The 23,630-nt window shown below is 44.4% G+C and overlaps 2 protein-coding genes across 5 annotated transcripts; one reads left to right on the top strand and one right to left on the bottom strand.

Moving 5' to 3' along the window:
* Positions 1 to 611: 611 nt before the first annotated feature.
* On the top strand, positions 612 to 6,041 carry FICD (FIC domain protein adenylyltransferase). 3 transcript variants are annotated; one of them, XM_033008088.2, is made up of 3 exons: positions 612 to 661; positions 1,187 to 1,525; positions 2,488 to 6,041. In XM_033008088.2, exons 2-3 carry the CDS (start codon positions 1,234 to 1,236, stop codon positions 3,561 to 3,563), a joined length of 1,368 nt encoding a protein of 455 aa, XP_032863979.1. In that variant the 5' UTR covers positions 612 to 661; positions 1,187 to 1,233; the 3' UTR covers positions 3,564 to 6,041. The 3 variants fall into 3 exon arrangements, with proteins under 3 accessions (XP_032863979.1, XP_042661044.1, XP_032863980.1); XM_042805110.1 differs by lacking the exon at positions 612 to 661 and adding an exon at positions 683 to 702; XM_033008089.2 differs by lacking the exon at positions 612 to 661 and adding an exon at positions 918 to 1,065.
* Positions 5,903 to 23,451, bottom strand: SART3 (spliceosome associated factor 3, U4/U6 recycling protein). 2 transcript variants are annotated; one of them, XM_042805108.1, is made up of 19 exons: positions 23,234 to 23,451; positions 22,207 to 22,333; positions 21,007 to 21,111; positions 19,410 to 19,594; positions 18,333 to 18,438; positions 17,454 to 17,578; positions 16,829 to 16,984; positions 15,528 to 15,666; positions 14,989 to 15,096; positions 14,510 to 14,587; positions 14,243 to 14,301; positions 12,966 to 13,075; positions 12,579 to 12,691; positions 12,091 to 12,167; positions 11,532 to 11,700; positions 10,323 to 10,771; positions 9,469 to 9,621; positions 7,601 to 7,788; positions 5,903 to 6,974 (listed from the first exon to the last, which is right to left on the bottom strand). In XM_042805108.1, exons 1-19 carry the CDS (start codon positions 23,408 to 23,410, stop codon positions 6,791 to 6,793), a joined length of 2,808 nt encoding a protein of 935 aa, XP_042661042.1. In that variant the 5' UTR covers positions 23,411 to 23,451; the 3' UTR covers positions 5,903 to 6,790. The 2 variants fall into 2 exon arrangements, with proteins under 2 accessions (XP_042661042.1, XP_042661043.1); XM_042805109.1 differs by having other exon boundaries at positions 10,323 to 10,768.
* Between the last annotated feature and the right edge of the window lie 179 nt (positions 23,452 to 23,630).

Below are 23,630 nucleotides of genomic sequence, written 5' to 3'. Positions count from 1 at the left end.
CAAAAAAAAAAAAAAAAAAAAACATATATATGCATTTTCCAGAAAGGAAAGGGAGAGGTGACAAGAGCAATTCTATCAAACAGAAAAGGGTTTTTTTACCATGCAAATAAAAAAGCTGTGAGCACTGAGGTCTGTTTGGTGCGCTGCCCACAGCACCTCGCCCCAACACAGCCCGACTGGGGGATGCTCTTGGCCATCCCCGGCCTTGCACCCTCAACCGGCTGAGCTTCCCTGGAGCCCTGCTCCGAGCCTGAAGAGAGCGACAGCGGCCACAGCCTGGCCCCGGGGCCTGGGGACACTAATGACGGCCGGCTCCCCCTTCAGCCGCCGTCGCGTAGCAACAGGGGGCGGAGCTCCTCGCCCTTAAATAGCATGTGGGCCCGCCCTCTCCCCATCCTCCCTTCTCATTGGCTGTCCCTCTATAATTGGCGTGGGTGCTCACCATTTCTCACCCTCCACGAGCCTCTGCCGCGCTGGGGGTGTGGCGCTACCCGGAAGACGCCGCCAGGAAGTCACGAGCAGGAAGGGGGGGCGGGGCATAAGAGACGGATCCGCTGCGAGCGCCAATAGAAAAGGAGGAGAGGGGCGGTGCGGCCAATGGCAGGGCGCGGGGGGCGGAGGTACCGCAGCCGGCTGCCGGCGGCTCTGGGAAGCGGCAAAGGTGATGGGGGGGGATCCCGGCGGGCCTGAGGGGAGACCTGGGTCGGAAGAGCGGGGGGGGCTAAACTGAGGGGAAGGAGAGCTGGGGGGGGGGGGAACTGAGAGGGGGGGAAGGAATATGGGGGGTTGGGGTGGAATTTCTGCAGCGGGATGGACGCGTAGGAGCGTGGAGCCTCGGGGGGTGGCAGGCCTGGGGGAGGGAGAGGGGCTGTGCCGTGCTTGTGCGGGACAGAGCCCCTTCATCCCTGCGGGTGCTGGCCCAGCTCGGAGCCTGGCGCTGCTCACGGGCATCGGCGGCTCCTCATGCCGCCGCAGTAACGTATAGCGGGTCCCCTAAGGATTTGCCTTACGCTGGATGCTGCACGTGGCCTGCCCCGGTGCGCTCGGGGAGGGTGGCAGGGAAAGGTGGGTGCTTGGGGGTGACCCTGAACAGCTGGGGACAAACCCAGAGCGAGTGTGCTCAGGTGCCACATCTCCAGCACCACACCTGCTCTGGAGCTGTGGCTGAAGCTCTTTCTCTTCCCAGGTGGGAGCTGTGGGAGAGATGTTTCTCGTGGCTGCGCTGGAAGCAGGATGAATCTCGTGTCTATGGCGACAGATCCTGAGCTGAAATGGATAACCCTGTGGGCCCGCATCAGGTGGGCGGCCTTGCTTGTGCTCCTCCTGGGCTCGCTCGTGATGCTGCTGCTCCCGCTGGCTGCCGTGGAAGACCAGTGCCATGCAGTGCTCCAAGGACTCTCCTTCTTGAAAAGCAAACTGGGCACGGGCTCCTCTGGTGTCACCAGATACACGGGACAAACAACTGGGCTGAGCGTGACCTCCAGCGGGCTGGAGCTGCTGGTGCTGAAAGGCAAAGCATCCACAGGTAAGAGTGTCCCCGGGGGGGGCGCAGGGGAACAGCTGAGTTGCTGTAGAGCAACAACCCATGTCTGGAGATCTGCCCCTGCTCCCACATCCCGCACCCCCCCACCCCCCACCCCCCCCCCCCCGATGATCTCCTGTACCCCGTTAACGAGCTCTCACTGCCCAACTGCAAATTAATGTCGGCTGTAAATGACCCAGAGGTCAGACATGCCATTGCCAGCCTGGCTGCATTCCACTGCTCTGCACTGCAGAAGGGCGGCGATGGACTGGCCACCTCTCAGTGCTGCTTTGTCTCTCAGAAGTTTTTCCTCATGCTTTCGGCATTAGTAAGTTCTGTTAAACTAACTAGAATATGGAGTGATGTTTTAATACACAGTAACCTGGGATACAGTCATGAAATCCTGGCTGTCACAAGGCAGCCTTTCTGGCAATGACAGACTGCAGTCATTGCCTTTATTGGCCAGGACATTAATTTGGAAAACATGCAAAGAAATCACTAAAATTCCAGCACTTTATCATTGTTTGCATTAAAGCTATAATTGCTGGGAAGGTGTTTGATAGTTCAGTGAAAAAAAAGAAACGCAGATAGAGTGCTGTTAGCAGCTCTGGGCTGTGCTTCTAGCAAGAGAACTGGCCTTAATGCCAAGAGAATGTATTTAAGACTCTGTGTCCGCCCACACAAAGCAGCCTGGTGGCCAAAGAGGGGTTTGCCGGGATGGCTCGGTGCCTGTGGCCAGCGTGAGCCACGGTGCCTGCCAGGCACAGCTCCGCTGCTGCATACTCAGCCTGTAAACGTGGCATAAACCTCTGTGCTTATAGCCTGGCAAAGCCCGGAATAAAAGTTCTCTGCTACGGTTCTTATAGACTGGTTTTATTTAATTTTTGTATCGGTGAACGGTGACGGTTTCCAGAGGTTTTCAGTAAAACTCACTACCCTCTTACCTAACTGTTGTTGCGTTTCAGAAGTGAAGTTAGAAGCCAAAGCAGCTCTGAATCAAGCCCTCGAAATGAAGCGCCAAGGAAAGCGGGAGAAAGCCCACAAACTCTTTGTGTACGCCCTCAAAATGGACCCCGATTACGTAGATGCCCTGAATGAATTTGGTATCTTTTCTGAAGAGGAAAAAGACATTCTTCAAGCCGACTATTTATACTCCAAAGCACTAACCATTTCTCCCTGCAACGAGAAGGCTTTGATCAATCGGGACCGGACTCTACCTTTAGTTGAAGAGATAGATCAGAGGTATTTTAGCATTATTGACAGCAAGGTTAAAAAAGTGATGGCAATCCCCAAAGGCAATTCTGCCCTGCGCCGAGTGATGGAGGAGTCCTACTACCACCACATCTACCACACGGTTGCTATTGAAGGAAACACGCTGACGCTGTCAGAAATACGACACATCATTGAGACCAGATACGCCGTCCCTGGCAAGAGCTTAGTGGAGCAGAATGAGGTGATCGGCATGCACGCGGCTTTGAAATACGTCAACACCACGCTGGTATCGCGGATAGGCTCCGTAACCATCACTGACATCTTGGAGATACACCGGAGGGTGCTGGGCTACGCCGACCCGGTGGAGGCAGGGCGGTTCAGGACTACTCAGGTTTTTGTAGGACATCACATACCACCACATCCCCAGGACGTCGAGAAACAGATGCAGGAGTTTGTGCAGTGGATTAACTCGGAAGATGCCATGAGCTTGCACCCTGTGGAATTTGCTGCGTTAGCCCACTACAAGTTGGTTTACATCCATCCGTTTGTAGATGGCAACGGAAGGACCTCGCGCCTGTTAATGAACCTCATACTGATGCAGGCAGGCTACCCGCCCATCACAATCCGCAAGGAGCAACGGGCCGAGTATTACCACGTCTTGGAAGTTGCCAATGAGGGTGACGTGAGGCCTTTCATACGCTTTATTGCTAAGTGTACCGAGACAACTCTGGACATGTTGCTCATTGCCACCACGGAATACTCCGTGGGCTTACCTGAAGCAGATGGCAGCACTGCTGGATGCAAACAAACGATCCCCATCAAGGCCTGAGGGTTGTGGGACGTTCAGAAGCCAGTGAACGTGTGGGAGAACAGAATGCCAAACCACTCAGTATTCCTGCTGGGAAATAACTCGACAGGTGTCACTCTTTAGCATTTCATTTATTTAAAGTGTCTTATTGGATTAAATTAATATAATTTATTTATATACATTATGCCAAGCTGAAATGTGAACTGTTGATGTTGACTGTGCACTAGAACTTGCTTGTGCTACTGAAAGGAGGGGGGGAGAGGTGTCAGATGGGTTCAACAAGCTGAAGCAGAATTTAATTTCTCCTTAAAATTAAGCTTTGAGAAGCTGCTTCAATCAAGTCTTACCTTGCCAAGGAGCTGCTAGGCAAGACAGTCTTAACCAAGTTGTTGCTTTTGTGGTACAAAACCAAAAAACCAAAACCTCACAACCCTTGCAGTAACAGCCTCTCCAGCTCTGTAAATCCGACTCTTTCCTGGCAGCCGTACAGGTTTGACAGTGCTGATCAGGAAGGAGGCCAAACACCAGCTCAGTGGCATCTCTCCCCTCCCATTTCTGCTTTCAGTAGCACTTTGCATGTTTACTTTCAGTTGCCTTTCCTAGGGGTGAGTTTTGTACAACAAGTGGGAAGTATTTGGTTTAAGATTACAGATGATGGACTGGAACAAGAGAAGAAATGCTCTCTGTCTCATGTCACTGAACTGCGGGGTGCTTTTGCTCTGCTTCAGGCAGGATGACCTACTGCTCGGAGGCCTTGCCTCAGACCCCAGGAATCCCTGGGGAACTGCAACTGTCCCTACACATTTCAGTTTAGGGTTTGAAAAAGGGTTAACTTCTGCAAAGCTGGGGCTAGAAAAGGTTATTTTACATAGCCACAAGACCACCTTTATCAGCTGTGCCAATTTGGTAAGAATGTGTATAGCAAGTTTGTCAAAAACTTAAGGTTCTTCAATCTACACAAAAGAACTTTTCAGTTAATTACTAGGTCATATTCTTACTGTGATAAATGCGTCGAGAATCACATGAGGCCTCTTTGTGCTGCAGTAGCAGTTAGCGTAGTACCTAGAAGCTGCTGTGCAATCCAAAGCAGCACTTTATATTTGCTTTTAAGGTTAAAAGCACCTGCAACCTAACAGAGTAACAATTCCCTACACCCCTGCCTGCCAGTTGTGTAACAGTGTAATTGATCCCAACACCTCTAAATTCAGAAAACTTCACTCCAGCCTAGTGCTATTAAGCTTAAACACAAAGCTGCTAGACTGTCCCAGGCCAGTGTTAAGTTTCTTCCCTTCTAACTCTTACCTGCAAGGTAGTTAGGATATGCTTTATATGAGTGGACAACAGGACAAGACTGGGAGTTACCTATATGCTACAGCACCACTCTGCTTCTGTACTGATTACTGCTGACAGGGAAAACAAACAATAAATGAGGAAGGTTGTTCTGTCCTTATAAAGCGTGCTTATTGTTGTAGTGCAAAGTGAGTATAAATAAAATCTGCACTTTAGAGCGCTGGGGAAAAAAAATATGTTATTTTAGTAACAGATTAATAAACTATTTTAATATTAAAGTCTTTGTTTTGAGCAGAGCCTATTCCAAACACTTTTCTGTGAGCAAACTAAACAGCAGTGACACAGGCCTGGTCCTGGCTCCCTCAGCTGTGCCCAGCCCTGGCAGCTCCCAGGAACTTGGAATCCATCACTGGTGCTGTGTCCATGCCTGCCTGCCATCAGGGCAAGGCCAGCCTTAGCATCCCCACCCCCCAGGTCAAAAAGCTCCACATTCACTTGCTAGTAGAAAGGTTCCAAGCTGATTTGGAGATGCAATCCCCATGTACCATCAGTACAATAGGGGATGGCAAGCTAGCCAAAGCGCCTGTGACCACCCCTGCCAGAACTTGGGCCCCTGCTGCATCCCCCCAGCTGCCACCAGGACGTGATTCAAAGCTCCGTAGGAGACTCAGCCGTTCAAAGTAAAGCCAAGGCAAACCAGCACAGAACATAAGCACTGAAAAGTGTGTTTATTTGCAGCAGTGCTTGTGTTGTACAAGTGAACTTGGTACCAGGGCCCCCCCCTCACATTCAGCCCCCAGAGGTGGTGACTGGAGTCCAGAGTTAGCAGCAGTTTTAATCAGACAAGCAGTAATATTTCTATCCAAGATCACGTACCAGATTATTTTAAAGTCTGAGGTGATTACTGAAGTGGTTCCAGGATATTCATACTAGATGGAATGAGCTACTTAAAGGTATATAAGTGACACTGTGTATCTCAGTGCACCTGAGAGGTGAGGTACATCAGTATTACCCAGCTGCCAGAGGATAAGTGCAATTCCAACACCCACATTTAAACAAAAGCAACAGTATTTATAGAAAACCTTTGAGAACTTGAGTTTAATAAACCAAGTAACGCCAGCTTGCACTTCACATTTGTACAAAACCATACAGAAACCACCTGCAAGAGACGTACGAGCTAGCTAGCAAAAACAACCAAAAAACCAAAAATGGTCCTCAGCGAGAGCATGTACAGCTTTTATGGGAAACAAAAGTTACCAGATCTAAGTATTATTTCATGACACTTAAAAATAATAATTTGAATGTCTTTTACAAATACACAATATAAAAAACGGGTTGACTTGAACAGAACATTAACTGAATACATATATATGTATATTTGTGTATATACATATACACACATATGTATAGAAACTCTCCCAATACTAAAATAGGCCATTGTGGTGAAGTTACTAGCATCTGCCATTTAACTCTTAATGGAAGGAGATGAATGTCCCTGCGAGTGGGTGTCTGGGTGGAAAATGGGTTCGTTGTCAGAGAGAATGACTGCAATCACAATCCAAACTGACCAGTGGAGCTTGACACTAGACACTAGGAGTTAACACTAGGCTTTCACATTGCATCTCATTCGTTAATGAAAGAGAAATATTTGTAAAGTATTCATAAAACTTGATGTGGCATCCAACCTGTACAGGAAATACTTCCCCCCTCGTTACCCTCAATATGAGGAATCATATAACACCATTTTACCACAACACAGTATAACTCTTTGCTCTTAGAAACAGAGGAAAATACTGGATTTGTACCATCCTACACTGATCTCGATGAATGCAGTAGTCCAGAACAGTATTTACACATGATTGTGACAGGCGTTCTCTCCTTGCTAGCATAAGGACACAACATGGCTTCCATAAAGGCATTTCACATTTTACCAGACCCGCTGATTGCAGACTTTTTGCTCACTTTTTCAGTAGCATCTTGGCAAAATCAGCATTGGACATCTTTTTAGGCTCCTCCTCGGGGGGTTCGGATGAAGTTGCTGGTGAGTTCTGGACCATCCCGTTCTCAGCCTTAGCCACAGGATTACTCTGGCGTTGTAATGCACGAGGCATCATTGAAAGCTGTGTCCTTCCCTTCCCTCGCCTGGAGAACAAAAAAATGACATTTAAAAATATCCCAGTGCTCTCTGAACATACTGTTTTAGCTTGAGGAAACAAAAAGGACTTTGTTCACTATGAGGAACACTCATTTAAATATTACTCCTGTCATTTGTTTCAGTAGTAAGTAGTGCAAACCTTTCAATGGGTGCCCTGTGAAACAGTATACCTAAGTCCTGGCAGAAAACAACTGCCCAACAGTCCCCAGAAACTGAAGCTCCGTGTTTATCTGTGGGGCATGTACAATGCAATGCCAGTTGAACACTAAGCAGCAGGAGCACTCTAAAAGATGAAAGAGCAGCCTTAATGCTCACTGTGAACAGTGGCTGGTTCTCCACAACAAGAGGACATGGAAGTTACTAGCGCTCAGGTGTCAACATCAGATCTAACAGGATGGCTGTGGTGACTGAGCACCCAGCATTGGACCTGGTTTTATTGATAAAGGAGAAAAATCTGCTTTTCCTCATCAATCCAGCAACCCAATTTTTTACGGTTCAGCACTTTCTAAATATTCTCTCATATTCTAGAAGAGATTCATACATTTTAGTGTACCAAGAAACCCAGTGTTTCCTTTTTTAGCGCTGCCAAGCAGCCTCCCTCACTAATACTTACGCTCCGTAGATCTGTCGTGGTACCGCAAATTGCGAGGCTCTGCCTGCCTCAGGCTTGTCCGGCAGCTTCCGCAGAGGGGGGTTACTGATCGCCACCTTGATGACATGTTCCTTGACTGTCAGGCCATCCATTTTCAGCACAGCTTGCGAGGCCTGAGCTTCGTTTTCATATTCCACATAGGCCAGGCCCTAAAAAGCGAAAAGGGGTAACCTACATTAGTTTTAGTGCTTCTTTCTCTGCACAACAGCTTTTGTGAATAATTTGGCCAACTGCTAAGCAAAATCATACAGAAAGCAGACCTAAACGTGGCTAAGAGTCCCAGTGTTCTTTAGCTAAGAAAATTCTTACGTACGCAAATCTACAGCCTGTATTTCTTGGCTCTTTCATGATGCCCTAATTTGTGGAAGAGGTATAAAAAAAAAAAAAAAAAAAAACAAAACAAAACAAGATCCCAGTGAAGTAAATATAATGAAGTACTACATCAGTAGCAAGGCTTCACTTCTAAATGTATATTATACATATATACAGGTGGAATCTGGTATTGGACAGATTTGGATTCATAGTGGAAGATTAATTAAACTATGGTGCCAGAACAGAAATATCCACACAAACTCTCCTGTGATTCTTCACTAAGCTACAGTTTTTTGTACCTAAGGAATCGAGTCCACTAACACGGGGCCACTGCAGCCACCTTGGTTTCAAGTAAACCCCGTTTTAAGCAGCTCCAACAGAACTGGCAGGCACTGTCCCCTGGAGAGATGGGAGCTGCTGCCCCAAGAACAGCGACTGGTGACAAAAATGTTCTTAGCAGGAAATGGATCTGTGCTGACTTCATGCAGGAACGGCTGCTAACCGCCCCGGTAGCCAGCTGCTAACTGCTGCTGGCACACTGTCGGTAGCGGGGTCTTATTTCCAGCAAACAGACAAAAGGGCACCCCCAGCATCTGCTACAGCAGGCTCCTACTGCCGGTTCACTAGTTGGGAGGCATCACCTCCCAGTTCTATTATTGTTATTCTTCTAAATGCCATTCAAACCCTTAAGCTGTATTTTTGGATTACGCAGTTTCACAGGAAACACATCGGATTTTATATAACATTCGAAGTAAATTTGTGGTTTAGACAAAATCCCAGCTCAAACCACACTCACAACATGGCTTGCAAGACTTGGGGTACAGATGAGAGGACTCATTATAAGGCATGCATTCAAACTGTACTTGAGATATTGCCAAGAGCTAGAAAATACATTTTAAAAATACATGCACATCATCAGCAGGATGGTACCTGCTAGAAGTGCCCAACATGCAGACATGGCTGAGGTGTCAGGTAGAATTTTGGCAGAGCAGCAGCAGGTTTAGAATCTCTTATTTAACAAGGAGTCATTTATTCCAGATGGAAATAACAAGCCCTGTCAGAGAGGTGGCTCTGTTTCTGACTGGCAAATCTATTATTGTAGCAGCTGTTATGAACAATAGCCTCAAGAAACTGAAGAAAGGGAGCAGGAGAATCAGTTATACCAGGTGAAGCCTATTTAGTCAGTTATTTTAAAAACAAATATTCTTTGCAGACCTACCAATGCCTATTTTTACTATACTGAAAGTTCTGTAAACATCTTCCCCTCCATGCCATTTATATCATACATTCTTCTTGGGCAAGTTAAGAAGTATTCTGGAAAAACTCCTTTTCCCCTCCTCCTTATTTGTTGGCAAAAAGGCACACTGGACTGTATAAATCCAAGCATTTCTACAAGTTTTAATGCCAACCCATGTTGGCAACTTTTAAAATACAAAACCTACATTTTGTATCCAAGCTTCATGAAGAAGCTCTTTTGAGGGATTTCTTAAAATTAAGAGTGCGTTAGGGATGCTTACCTTGGGTTTTCCAGCTCGGTTGGTGACCAGCCGAATGTCTTTCACATTGCCATGTGCTTTACACACATCTTCCAGCTCTTCCTTAGTGCAGGAAAACGGCAAACCAGATATAAACAATTTATGTTTCTCCATTGTAGTGCTATACCTGAACACCTGAAGAAATTAAAAGGCTGTTAAATACCAAACCAGTCAGACACTCCAAGAATTTCAATCTATTACACCTCCAGAAGCTTAAGAGTACTTCATATTTGTGTGATACAAAAACACCTTCAAGTCACAAGTAGCGTCTTGAAAGATATTTACATATAAACATCCGGACATACACTAAGGACTTGCAAGTAAATGCTTCTAAACACTTATGTCTCCTTCACAATGAGGGCAGCCAGTGACAGCTGCGCAAGGTGACATTATCAATATCTCAACTGTTAAGTTTTTTGGTATAAAAACTCCGTAATGCAGAAAACCACTGATTATACAACTGATTTCTAGTACAGACCATTATCAAGAACCAGTGGATTGTGTAACAAATGCCCACAGCTGTATGACTCAACCAAGAAAGTACAGACTGAGATGCTCAAGTAGGAAACTGGGTACATCAGACCATTAACAAACCGCTTAGATTAGCTTACTCAAGATTTGCACAAATCTGATAACGTCAATCCTGGTTCATGGCAAAGTAACATAAGATGCGAGAACTCCCAGAAAACAGTTTTACTGCTAAGACATAACATTATCATTCCGAGCTGGCACAGCATGAATTCATTAGATGCAAGCACTCTGGAAGCCACATACTCTGCTAGCTTCCCCATGGAGTTCCGCTGTTCAACCTATTACTTGAAAGAATAAAAGTTTACCTTGAAGTCTGGATTCTTGTTCTTGTCAACACATGGAGAAACAAACATTGGTCTTCCCTCCACAACTTTACGATCCAAGCCAAGAGCTTGAAGAGCAGATTTTTCTTCCTTGAATTCTACGTAGCAGTAGCCCCGGAAAGTCCCCTTGTTGCTGAATACTGGACGGATTTCTGCCACCTCCCCACAGCTCTCAAAAAGCGCTCTCAGTTTCACTTCGGGATCTGCCATGTTGTAGGAAAGGTTGCTGACAAAGACGGTCACATTATCTTTACTGCTGTCATGGAAAACTTTGGGGATGTCTTTTCGACTGGTAGACGCCTTTTCCTTTTGGTTTGCTGGGAGATCTGGCTTTTCAGGTCCACTTCTTCCAAACAGCCCGGTTTCTACCTCCATGTCTTCAAGAAGTACGCCATCACCATCTCCCTTGTGTCTCTTGCTGGGCTGCTCTGCTGATTAACAACATTGAAAGCCTTACTAGAAAAAATTACACCATTTCCTTCACTGTTTAAATTAAGCTGTCCTCCATCACTATGGAGCCTGGAAGTGGCATGTGAAACCACAAATACAATGGCAGGTCTTGACACAAAATAAAAACCTCCCTCAGGTTTTTAATAATGAGTAAGAACTGAGTATTTGACCAAGACAGCAAGGATTTAGATTAACGCACCAGGAATATTTCTTAATTTTTTTCTGTCAGTTACAATTACTGATTCATTGTTCTTTCTTTTTGTCTAATAGCATTTTTTTTTTTGTAGTAAGAAATAAAAACATAAAAGCTCCCAAAACTCTCAAAAGCAGCAGTCTACTAAAAATCTTCTGTTACCACCTTCCAAGAGACTGCTACAATCCTGAATAACCCAATTTAGACACATGCCTCAACATCATTTGATGAATCAGGAAAATTACTTTTTTAAAAAGCAAAGAAAAAAATTTAGAAGTACAGTATTTCTCTGAAAGAAGAAAAACCTAAAAAAACCCCATCCCTCTATTAATTCTTACAAACATATATTTGTTAGTCAAACACGATTTAGCCATGCTTTCATTTCATCATCACAGTGAAGACCTCCTAGGAGAAAGTGACCCTGAAAATACAGCAGATCTAAAAGACATCAATGATGGCACTTCCTCATCTGCCTCTAACGGAAGGGAGACAACCTATAACCCAGTTGCCAGCAGTGTGAAGTTTCAATTTTTTTTCTTTTTTTTTACCTTCTTCTTCTTGTCCCCATTCACCCTCATCATCATCATCTGCTTTGCGCTTGTCTCCGATCCTGTTTTTTTTAGCCTTTTTGGAAGCTTTCTTTTCTGCCCGAGCCTGCTTTCGTTGTTCAGCTTTCTCCTCCTCCTGCTTTGCCAGAGCAGCTTCTTTCTCAGCAGCCTACAAATATGCAAAATTTTTTTTTTTTTCTAGCGACTGCAGATTGCAGAGCATTTTCTAGATTACTGAACCTGGCGGGTTTTCTCCTAAGCTACATTAAACACAGCGCTAATGGGATCATCATTTAAAGCACATCCTGACTGTTCACTCTTACAGCTTCCCTGGCACGCACGTTACTCTTGTATCCAACCAAGGGTTAAAAAGTGAAAGATAAAAAGCATCAAAAGGGGTTAAATAATAGTTTTAAACTAAAATCAATAGTTCTGAGGCCTTAAGACAATTCAGGCTTATCTATGGGGACCCACATTAGAAATCTGACATTCAGACAAGCATGATCTTATCACAGGTATTTCCTACAAACTGCTTAGATAGTTCACAGAAAGTTCTGACCTTTGCTCTTTGTTCATTAACTCGAGCTAGTCTGTTTTCTGTTTTTTGAACAGCTGCATCCCAGTCTTCCAACGTTCCTAAAGGATAAAAAAAAAAAACCCTTATATTTAGCTTTCCCATAATTTGAAAATACAATTCTGGAAAAATAAGAGTCAGTCAGTTCATGGAACTTGCTCTTAATGTTAACCATTACACATGAAAATTCAACATGAGTAGCCTTCAAAGAAAAAGAAGACAAAAAACAAGTAGAGCAAAAATGTCTCATTTAAAATGCAACACTCCAATAAGGCATGGAAAAAAACAGTAATTTCAGCAGGCTCCAAGTCAGGCCAGAAAAGAAGAAAAGAAGAGCTGCTTGTGTATACTACAGTAGTGAAAAGGAAACAAGCCTTCATCAGAACACAAAACACTAGATCAAAATTCACTCTGTATCACTGTACATACACTAGCTAGGGCTGGGTAAAACAAGACAACAGGCAGTTAGTTACCTTCTATTCTCTCCAGAGTGAGCAGCACCTCGCAGACGTGCTCCGGGTAGTCACTTGTGCACTGCACAGCTCGATGCAAGGCCTTCCTGCAGTGCTGAGTATCCCCATGAGCTCTGCAGCAGGGAAACCACAGCAGTAAGGAGCCAATCCCCCACATCAGGATTACAAGACAGGACAGTTAACTACATTCTATGCAAGTGTTTTCCCTCCTTCCTCAGCAAACTGACACTACACCTTGTAATACTGCTGAAATACTGCAGAGCTGCTGTAGGTACCTCAAAAGCATATTATAAACCCATACCCATAAGTATACCCATCTAAGTCTTGTCTTACACAAAAGAGGACACTACGAAGTTAATTAACTCTTCCAACCAGGCAAGCACTTACCTTTCTAGGTTATAATACTCCAGCCACATGTTAGCATATTTGGCATTCCCTTTAGTCATAATGTTGTCCCAGAGTTCTCTGGCTTTCTGCATGTTATTACACAAGCGGGCCTGAAACACAGCATTCAAAGCACTCAATATAATTTAGGATTATTTGTTCAACACCATTACCCCTCCGCCGCCTCTCCCCCCCCCAACAAAAAACCCACCACAGACCATGTACACAAACCCAGGGAGATACATCTGCTCCTTAGAGTGACCAAAGTGAACACCTAATGCAATCCAACTACTGAACAATACTTCCTGCCCACTTCTTACATCCATCTTGGGCTTCTGGCTCCCACACACATTTCATTTTGGTCATTATAAAAAAATTAGATAGCTGTTTCTGAATTTTTCCTTTTGTCATTATTCATGAGTGTACCTAATACAGCACTTAGACTGAGCACTGATTTTGTGTTTAAGAGAAGCACTTCATTCCTGTCACTCCCCTAAACCTCTTCAGCTGGGGGAGCAGGCGAAGGGGAGAAATGGATTAAGACACTGAAGTGGGATTCACCTGATCTAACAGTAGAGGTACTCGGGTACAATAGACAGCCGACTTATTAGAATTGCTTTAGCAGAAGCCAAATCACACCTGGAAGTGCCTACTTTCTTCCTCCACTAAGTGGACAGAAAGTGAAAGTAATTAGTTCAGATTCAGGCCCACATTGCTCAGGAGGATTACAACGCCCTAGACTTTGGCAAGCCATCCCATGCATTATACCCAGAGAAATCATAGCACAAAAGTAACGTGACTTTTTCTGACTTGTTTGAGCCTGTGGCAAAAGAAGGAAAACAAAACATCCACTGGTAGGCAGTGACCACACCACCACATCGATATCTGTACTAGCTTGAAACTACCTGGTGTAGGCAGCACTAAATTAGACAGGATTCAAGGCAGTTTACAGACTTAGTGTTCGGTTCCAAGCCACTGTGACTAGCCTGCCAACCAAGCCACTCGCACGTGCCTCTGCCACACTGCAGTCACAGCAGTATAAAAATGCCAACAGTGCTGACAGCCTTCTCAGAGAATGCTTTTTCTTTCCTGGGACACTGTGCTTCAGGCACTACGTGCTGACCAGGCCAGACACAGGAGTGGAAGAAGAAAGATTTACTCATTGAAGTTACCCAGACAAAATGTCACGAGTACAAGAGGATTGCATTCTGTGGTTGGAAGGTTAAAATGATCGATTTCCTCTAGTCTATCAATTTAAAAACAACAGATAGAAACATCACCTCAACTCTTGCCCAGTTCTGCATGATGGTGCAGGATGGATCTCCACTCTCACTGAATCCTGGAAATAAAAATAAGTACTGTTTGTGAATGGCTCTCAGAAATAAAATGTTTATTAAACAAGTTCTACATTGTAGATGAAATGTTTATATATAGCTTTTTTAGAATGTTTGAGACACTTGAAGAAAAGTTAAACTTTGTGTGGAGAACTGGTCTTCATAAAATCATTTTGCGCAAGAGAAAACAATATATTGGATGATTTAACTTACGCTCTTCTACTTCTTGTTTCAAATACTCCACAGCACGTGCAAATGCAGACCGCAGCTCTTCTAGTTCTTTACTTGAGTCTTCAGAAAAAAAGAAAGAATTGCCTTAATAATTTAATTTTCATATCCCACCCACTAAAACCTCTTCCGTAACACCCACAATTTTATTGGGCTGGGGAGGTGGAGGGGAGTGGTGGTGCACAGAGGGAGCCAAAATGTATTACTTCAGTAAAATTCACTACACGCATAATAAAAAACCCCATCAAGTACCTAAAATAAAGCAGGGCATTTTTATAACAGCACAATCTATTCTCTCAGCAAAGAACTGCTTTAAACCAATGAAGTTCATATATTTTATAGACACTAACTGGTCAGAAAGTAATTTTTGTGAAAGGTATGAAACTACTGTTAATTTTTTTAAAAAGAAATACCACTGTTTCAGAGAGGTACATACAAAACAGTTCAAATATTTATTCACATACCTTGTGTAAAATCCACCCTTCTTCTCAAGTAATCAAGATATGCCTGCCAGATTTCTACGTAGTCTGTGGCCTGAATAAAACCAGCATTCAGAGCTTTTTCAAACATTTCTGGGGCGGGGGGGGGAAGAAAAAAGGGGGAAAAACCCCACATAAGCATATTTACTTTTCAAATATTGACAAAATTAACAAGCCGCAGCGTATAGCACAAAAAAGTATACACGTCTTACATTTCTAGGAAGACAGGAAGATACAAGAAATCCTACATGCAGTAAATTGGTTTAGGAATTGAATTTAAAAGCCAGTTTAATTCGGTCATGTTCATGCAAAGCTGTTCACTGCTTGCTCGAAATTGAAGCTGCTCAACAAAAGCAGCTTTGCCCTAGAAGCTTGCTACCAGACATTTCATCAGCTTTACGACTACTGCAAGATGAAAGCAAATTCTACAGCATACTACAAGTCACCATTTGTCACACGTTATTCACAGTGCAGAAAGCAGTTCTGTACTGTAAAGAAGTTTCGCTGAGATGATCTTTCTTTACCAGAAATAATGCCGTGATCAACTCTATGCCTCTCCAGTGCCAGAAGATACCTAATCCACAGCCCCACCGTCCAAGGACAGTTCCTAACAGCGCGGTCATGAGCTGACAAGACCAATTCTTTCACTTTCAGCTGCCGGTCCTGAAATAATCATACAACAAAGTTTTAAGTTCCTGTTAGCCAGAGAGACCATCAGAGACAAATACCAGCTTGTAAAAAGCCAACACCTTAAAAACAGTAATTTCACTTTCTATTTGAAAAGCTAAGACAAGATGTGTATTTAAAATTCTGTACTCCTAAAAACCCAGTGAACAGCTTCAAAACAAAAAGGATATGCTCAGGAGCAACATAAAGAACTCCATGCCATATTCAGTCTGCAATACACAACTGTCTGCTTCTAACCAAACCAGTTAAGTATTTTCTGCCAATGAGATAAATATAATAAATGCACCGAGCAAATTCCCGACTGTTCTTAGTAGGTTAAGAGGGAAGGAAAGGTAGAAGAGGGTGCACACATAGTCCACTCAGGCAGGCGCTGTTCCACTCACAACCTGCTGTCTCAAGCTGGTAAGACAAAGAGACGACAGAGCAACTCAGCATAGATAAGCCTCCTGTAGCGAGTTACACTGATCTCTTAATAGAGCAACCTTCTGTCCATGGGTAGAACCCTGTCTCTCAAGTTCAGTGTGATTTTCAAACTGCAATAGCTAGTCTGTGTGTAGATACAGGCTGAACATCTGGGTTTGCTTCAGCTTGTTGGTAATTAGTTTCTCGTTCTCCACTGTAAAACATTCAAGAGAGCACTGGCAGCCCTCACACAAGCACTTTCATTAATTTATCTGTGCATCCTGAAGGACAGACAGGCTCCCCAGCGGTTCAGGCAGCACTGAACTGCTCTGCCTACAAAAACTAGAAGAAAAGGAGGGACATCCTCAGATGCAATGCCTCTGGATGACTAACTACCAGAGACAATGCCAGGGCATACAGTACAGCTGGTTACACCTCATCAACTCTTTGCCAGATAGCACAAGCCTCAATGCCCACACCCAGTTTCATTCGGCAGAGAAAACACAGCTAGAGGAAAAAGTGAGCAAATGCTCACTTGATCAATAAACACATTACTGAAAGCAGGAAGAAACCAAAGGCAATGTGAAAATAAGTTTCTGATGGACAGGACTGAGGTAGAACATACTGATCATTCATTTAACAGCCAGTAAGATTAAGAAAAAACAAAAAACAAAAACCAAAAACCAAAAAAACCTAAGCAAAATAAAACTGCAAATATCTGGGTTTTTTTCCTTACCAAATACTGATTGTAGCGTGCCCAAAGATCTGGCACAAGGCAGTTCTCAGCCAAAGCCCTCTCATAGATCAACTGAATGCGAGCCGGATCACCTGCTTTCATTTCAAAATCAATGTAAGCTTGATATTCTGCTAGCTTCGGTGTTTCGGCACCCAGCTATAAAACAAACAGGGATACAAAAAATTAAAATCTTCTAAACAAAGCATGATTCAGTGTAGTTGTTACTCAGAGTAGGTCTCACACACAGTTTCAGACAGGATCTTGGCCTCTAAATATCAACAGCTTCTGAATGACATACACCTCTGAATACCACCCTGGTTCTGAAGCCACTCAGATCCCTACTTTTTATTCCTCTTAGCCCAGCATGCTCATTAATGCTGGAAAAAAAAACAGCCAGAGTACTTGTGTGCACCTTAGGGTGGCCTGACACAGTCAACAGATTCAATAGTTTCCAGTGCAACCAGTTGTGAGGCTTGTCTCACAATGCTCACAGCTCAAAGAGTCACCTAGCAATACTCAGCTACTTTATCTCTGTGACTAGAAAAATAATAAAATGAGGGGGAAGGGGAAATCACCCTAAAGCAATTAGCTTAGTTTTAAAGGAAAGTACAAGCAACAGCATTACCAGTGCCTCTTCATATGGTTTACACTTCTCCAACTGCTGCAGAGCTTTTTTGTAATTCTTTATTATTGTTTCTGGAATTGGCTCTTCTGACCACTCCTCATATTCAGCGTATGAAGCCTCCATATCTATTAAAACATGAAACCTCATCAGTGACACACTCACTGGGCTAAAGAAACAGAATTCAACCTGTGTTTGATTTTAACACATTTGTATTTCTGTTTACAATTTTGTATCTTAACTGTCACAATACTGCATGCTTAAAGGGTTCAGATGCTTCATCTTTACAATGCACTAAGACACAAACTCAGGACAAGTTATATTAAAGCTATTGATTTTGATTTAGAAAAACAAAGTAGCAAGCTTTTCCCAAGGCTTGGAAGAAGAGAGACCAACACAAAATTCTTTCGCTATGCAAATGAAGTCCAAGAACTGTGTTTAACTTTCTTCTACAAGCAAAGCAGCAAGAAAAGGGACTCAAGGAGTTTAAAGTACAAGCCAGATACACCAGGATTCTAACACTCCAGCTGTCAGCGTGTACCACTCTCACCCATGCAAGGTTCTTATGTAGTGATCATCACAGCTGAATTCCTTGTTCCTAATGGCCAGGTTTTGTGCTCATCACTTGTATTTTACATAGCCTCAAATTTGGTATTGAAGAAACAGATAAACCAAGTTTCAATGAGTAAGAATATTTCTGCACAAAAGAGATCTGGGCATCATTCAAGAGGCCCTAAAGACAGGCAAGCATCATTGATTAAAGAATACGCAAGTAATACAGCTGCATTTGTGTGGCTCTACCAAAAGAATAATCATGACTAATGCCTGGATCACTGTAACACAGCTTATCCATGCCATCTCTCCAAGTGCACCGGCTCTTACCTAACAGCGGGATCCCCAGCTGGCGCCTGAACAGCGTGTGGATCTTCTCAAGCTGGCTGCAGAGCATCTGCTGCTGCTCAGGAGATGGAACGCTGCCAGGAGCTGGCTACAAACAAAAGGATTGAAATTTAATCAGTTCCCTCAAGCCTGAGCTGATGAACATGATGGGGTATTGTTTATGAGCTGGAGGATCTGGGCTCCAAATGATTACATGATCCTTGAAGAACAGACAGACAACTTGCATTTCAGGTCACCACTGTGAAAGCTAGAACTTGGAAACTGCTAGACTCAGAAGCTGGATGAATGTGAAAATCATTCCTCGCTGAAAGCTGACACAAGCATAAGGAAATGATAACCTGAGAAAAGTAATAACTATGTGCACACAGATGACTTAAAACTTCCACCTTTCTGTTTGTGAATGGAAGGGTATTCTGCCATTACTCCTTTGTTAAGAGTACTTCACAGAATGGGGTTGGAAAGAACCTTTAAAGATCATCTAGTTCCACCTCCACCTACCACGGGTAGGGACATCTTCTAACTTCCATCTCTTAGATAGTAAACTACAAGAAATCAAAAAGAAGTATTCACATTCTGGCCATCTTGTAAAAGTATCTTTTGCAGGTGTCAGCCTGTATGTTCCAGGAATAATACACCACCCTCCAAAAGTCACAAAGAGTGTGCAATAATGAATGAGTTAAAAGCTGAAGTAGAAGACACTCTAGAAATGTAAACATGATTGACTGGGCAAAAATATTCACTGGCAAGAACACTGTTTAATAATGAAGCTACTCAATTTAAAGCTATTCTTGACAGTTCAAGTTAGAGCAGCAAAGTGAAACTTTGTGTCTGGATATGAGATTTTATAATCTTCTTTAAATACAAATCCATTACTATATCAACTAAATACACAGAATGTTTTTCCCAGACCAAAGGGTCAGTTTTTACAGCTGAAAAGAAACAAATGCGTGATATTACAGCCTCTTTTGTCAGAAGACACTGATGAGGGGGCAGCATAAGATGACTTCAGAAACTACACCACAACTTGTTTCTCACAGGAGCCCAGGAAAGCAGCCTTACCTGTGCTGTTTCCAGTATGGCATTCTCAAACTCGCGGTACGCTTCCCATAAAGCTGTTCCTTTTGTCACATGCAGTCCAACCGCAGTTAATGCCCTCTCAAATATTGAGCGAACTTTTTCAATTCCTCCTTCCTGACCAATGCCACCAATTGAATACTGGGCATATTCCAACCAAATTTCAGGACCTAAACAAAGTTATGAGAAACAGATGACCTAATCCCATCAAAATATTAAAAAAGAAGGCATCTCTCTGCTTCCCCCACACTTCATTTGCTGCATATAAATAGATCAACACATGTTATTTTTCTCTACCATCCAATGTAGTAAAGTTAAAATATTTTATTCTATGCTCTCGGTTCAGCACTAGCAGCTACCATTTTCTTCTAAAAGAAGTCATTCTTGTGGTTGTTACTGACACCGCTTGACTCCTGTGGTACACCTCTGGTACACAAGCTACATCAGAGATGCATCAAGACCCCTCTAACTGCAAATTCAGTTTTCTTGAGCCCATGTGCAGAGCTGGGACCATGAAGCTGTTGCATTCCTACACAACTCAGAAGAAGGACCTATTTGATTCTCTTTCCAGACTCCTATACTTGCCTGTTCAGCAACTGCTTAAGCAGTGTAACCATGAAGGTGAGGAGGTGCTAGAACAGCATTAGCTGCCTGGCACCTCTCCCACCAGTATCAGTCTCCAAGCAAATTAGGCTCAGGGACCCCCAGCAGAGACTATCCAACCAACAGATGTTAGATTGCGCATCTCGGGCTCCAGAAGTCCTTCCAAACCCCAGTGCAATCCATCTAGCATATCCAGAGGATACATCCTCTCAGTTCTTCATCTCTCCATTTCTTCTTCCTGAATGATCACCAAACACCCTGGGAGGCCAGCTGTGCCGGTGCTGTAGCGTGCCATTTTGTCTATAGCTTCTGCAAGCCTCGATGCTACCAAGCCCTGTCTGCCTCTTCAGGCTCCATGTTTTCAGCACCTTACCACAATACCCAAAGAGCACGCAGTTACTCAGTGCTTTAAGCTAAAAGTTTTAAGCTGTGGCTGCAGGCAGCTCCTGACAAATGGAGAGACAAGACACCCCATACTTCCCTCACTTTTAACGAGGATGATCAGAGCCTGGTACCGTGACACAGCTAGGGTTACCTACTTCACAGGCTTTCAAGAACACTCTCTCCCAGACAGTAATTACAAGCTGTTATGAAAGAGCTGTCACACAGTGGAAGTGGCAGTAAAGACAGTGCTAACCAACACATAAGACAGAAGCAGAAATGAACCTCTTAAAAGCATTCACCTTTCTCAAAGAAAGAGCTAAAGAACCCATGCTTTTAGAGATTAGAGAAGTGCAAAATATGCATTTAAGAATTTTTACAACATTCTCTTAGAAGATCTTCAAGACTGTGGTGGTACTTAAAGCATTACCTTTGAATGAGCTTAACTGCAATGCCTCAGAAAAACTGAGGATCACTTTACACTAATATTTTTGATCCAATTTCTGCATTATAACAGAAGGAAGAAACTTTCCTAGAAGAAGAAAGCCATAATCTGAATGCAATACAATTCATTTTATAGCACGTGTTAACAACTTACAGATGTAGTCTTTCACAGCTCTCTCAAACAGCTCATAAACTTTCTCTCGCTCAGAGCTTTCCGAAGCCATTTTTATCTCATCCTTCAACCAGTCCAGCCAAATTTCTGAAAGGAAGTAGTTTAGAACACATCACCAATGTTCAGAAAGAATAAATTAAATCCACTTGTTGGATTTTTTTAATTAGAGTTTTTAATAACAGACCTAAAAATGGGGAGAGTACCAAGGGGGTGAAAAGAACGATTTTAACCTCCACAACTACTCACAATTAATTTAAAAGAAACATATGGTAGAGACCTTTGCATATTGGTACTAAACAATCACAGTTCTATTTAAAGAGAGCAGGTGTTACAAGCAGTAATTTCTCAGTACCTTGGGCAGAGGATCAGTATGTACCAGTAACCAAGGAGGCATCCAGAGGTACACTTTGCCTCACACTTTTGCAAGAAACAGTAAATGGCTTTAGAGATTCCAAGCTTCCACATGCATAAGAAGGAAACCTTCAGTTGCCAAGGCTAAAAGCATACTGACAGAGCAGCCTCTGCAATATTTACACTGCTTCCATGTTACAAGTCAAAAAGAAACATCCACTTCAAGGGCTACCTACAACTTCAACCAACATTGTCATTTTTTTTTTGCTGCTTGACGGTGAAATTCAACTTCTGGCAGAAGTCTGCCTGGGTTCTGAGTCACATTCACTAAGTGACTGCAGCCAGCTCAGTGCTGCCATCCCACAGCTGTATGTTACCAGCCCCACAGCAAAGGCAGCACAAGCAAACCCACGCCTGCCCCCAGGCTACAGCATCGTGCATCCTGGCAGCAATTCACCCAGCTAACAGACAGACAGACCGACCAAAGACTGGGGTAGGTGGTCACACACAAACACCCCCTGCCACCAGCTCCACGCTATGGCAGCAGCCTCTGGCAGAGGTCAGGGCAAGTTGGTGCAGTCGCAAAAACTCAAGTTTCTGCAGCAAGCTCTCTACCCTGCATCTGCCACAGGCCAAGCTCCATGCTGGCCATTAACTCCTGCAGTATTCAGTTTAAAAAGCCCCAAATCTGTTCTTTTACATTTCTCTGAGATGGAACAACATTGTTAAAACCTGGCACAAACCCATTACTTCACTACTGAAACACGAATATGTTACACAGATGATGCTTAAGCTGCGTCAGCTCCAATACAAGGAGAAGATGCTCTGTACCTTCAGTAAGTGGAAAGAGTTCACTCATCTTCTGACGAGCTCTTCTGAGCTTTACCAGCTCTCCTTCCTGGCGGAGCAGCTTTATCAGATCCAAGTGGCAGTTATAGTCAAAAGCATTGATGGAAAGCTTTAAAAAGAAAAAAATATATATTTTTTTAAAAAGCACTGTTTAGTGATGAACATGAAGAAATCAGAAATTTAGCAGAACAGAACATCATACTCTTGTGGTGTACAAATTTCATCATGTGTTCACACAGCCACAACATCTACCTTCCTGCACAAAGTTACACCAAATTTCACTCTTGTTTAAAGATGCTTTCAGGTCACAAGCAGACATTTACAAAAAACACTTCCATGTTTAACAGAGATTTAAATTTAAGCTTAGAGCTTAGCTTATGGCTCTAAACTCTAAAGGTTACTGCTCAGCAGTGCAAATGCCAGCACCAGAAGCACAGCAGCTACCAGCCGCAGAAGCAGACCCGAGAGTGCAAAATGAAGAAAGCCTCCTTCAACAGAGCCAAATGTGGTTTAATTTCATCAAAAGCAATAAAAAAATCCACCCCAGAGAGCTAGCAAAGTTTTTTTTTTGACAAGTACAAACTGTGCACTTAGGGCTCTCCTCTCCATTTTCCCCTCTCAAAAAAAAAAAAGAAACCCAAAACACCGTCTCCATTTCAGACTCTAAACATTCACACTGTGACAGCTCCCAGCATCAAACTACACGAGTAATCATAATTTTTTTTTTTTTTCCCCTCATAACCGCCGCAGCTGCTCCAGCAGGCAGTCACAAAAAAGGAAGCCCCTCAAAGGCCAGGTCTCGTTCCACTCCGAAGTCTCCGGGAAGGGAGGCCTCGCTCCTCCGGGAAGAGACTCCCCCCGAGCCCCGGGGCCGATCATCGCCAGGCGGGTGGACCAGCAGCGCCAGGCCCGGCCCCCAGCCCCGCGTCCCCCAGGCCAAGCGCCTGGGCCGGGCGGAGGCCGCGGTGCTGCCCCAGCGCCCCCTCCCCACACCGCCGCTGGGCCCCACCTGCTCCTCCAGCCGCTGGATCTCAGCCTCATTCTCCTTCTCCTCATCTTCGCCGTCTCCAGACGAGTCCGAGTCACCCTCATCCTCAGAATCACCCCCCGACTCGGGGTCGCCCTCCGGTAGCTGCTTCTCCTCCTCCGCCGCCACCGCAGCCGCCTCGGCTCCCGCCGCCGCCATCTTATGCAGCTCCCTTCGCAGTCAGCCGCACTCCGCCGGCCGCCGGGGCTGTCCGCGCCACGCCTGCCCCGCTGCCGCGGACTGACGCCGAGTGAGCTCTGCGAGGAGAACGGCGAGCCGTTCCCCGCCGAACTCCACCCTCTGCTGCGCACCGGGGCCGCGCTACGGTGAGCGCCGCCGGGCCCGGACCCCTCGTCTTCTCGGCTGAGGAGCAGGCGGC

Source organism: Tyto alba, unplaced genomic scaffold (genome assembly GCF_018691265.1).
Source record: "Tyto alba isolate M040663 unplaced genomic scaffold, T.alba_DEE_v4.0 Super-Scaffold_44, whole genome shotgun sequence".
Lineage (NCBI taxonomy): Eukaryota > Metazoa > Chordata > Aves > Strigiformes > Tytonidae > Tyto > Tyto alba.
Note: the sequence above shows the minus strand (reverse complement) of the source record. Positions and strands in the feature narration are given on the sequence as shown.

Excerpts from the sequence above, each read along its gene's own strand:
- FICD (XM_033008088.2), top strand. The coding sequence starts at position 1,234 with ATGAATCTCGTGTCTATGGCGACAGATCCTGAGCTGAAATGGATAACC. Across the intron at positions 1,526-2,487 it reads GAAAGGCAAAGCATCCACAG|AAGTGAAGTTAGAAGCCAAA; the intron begins GTAAGAGTGTCC and ends GTTGCGTTTCAG.
- SART3 (XM_042805108.1), bottom strand. The coding sequence starts at position 23,410 with ATGGCGGCGGCGGGAGCCGAGGCGGCTGCGGTGGCGGCGGAGGAGGAG. Across the intron at positions 19,595-21,006 it reads AGCTGTGAAAGACTACATCT|GTCCTGAAATTTGGTTGGAA; the intron begins GTAAGTTGTTAA and ends AACTTTGTTTAG. Across the intron at positions 17,579-18,332 it reads GCTGGGGATCCCGCTGTTAG|ATATGGAGGCTTCATACGCT; the intron begins GTAAGAGCCGGT and ends ATGTTTTAATAG.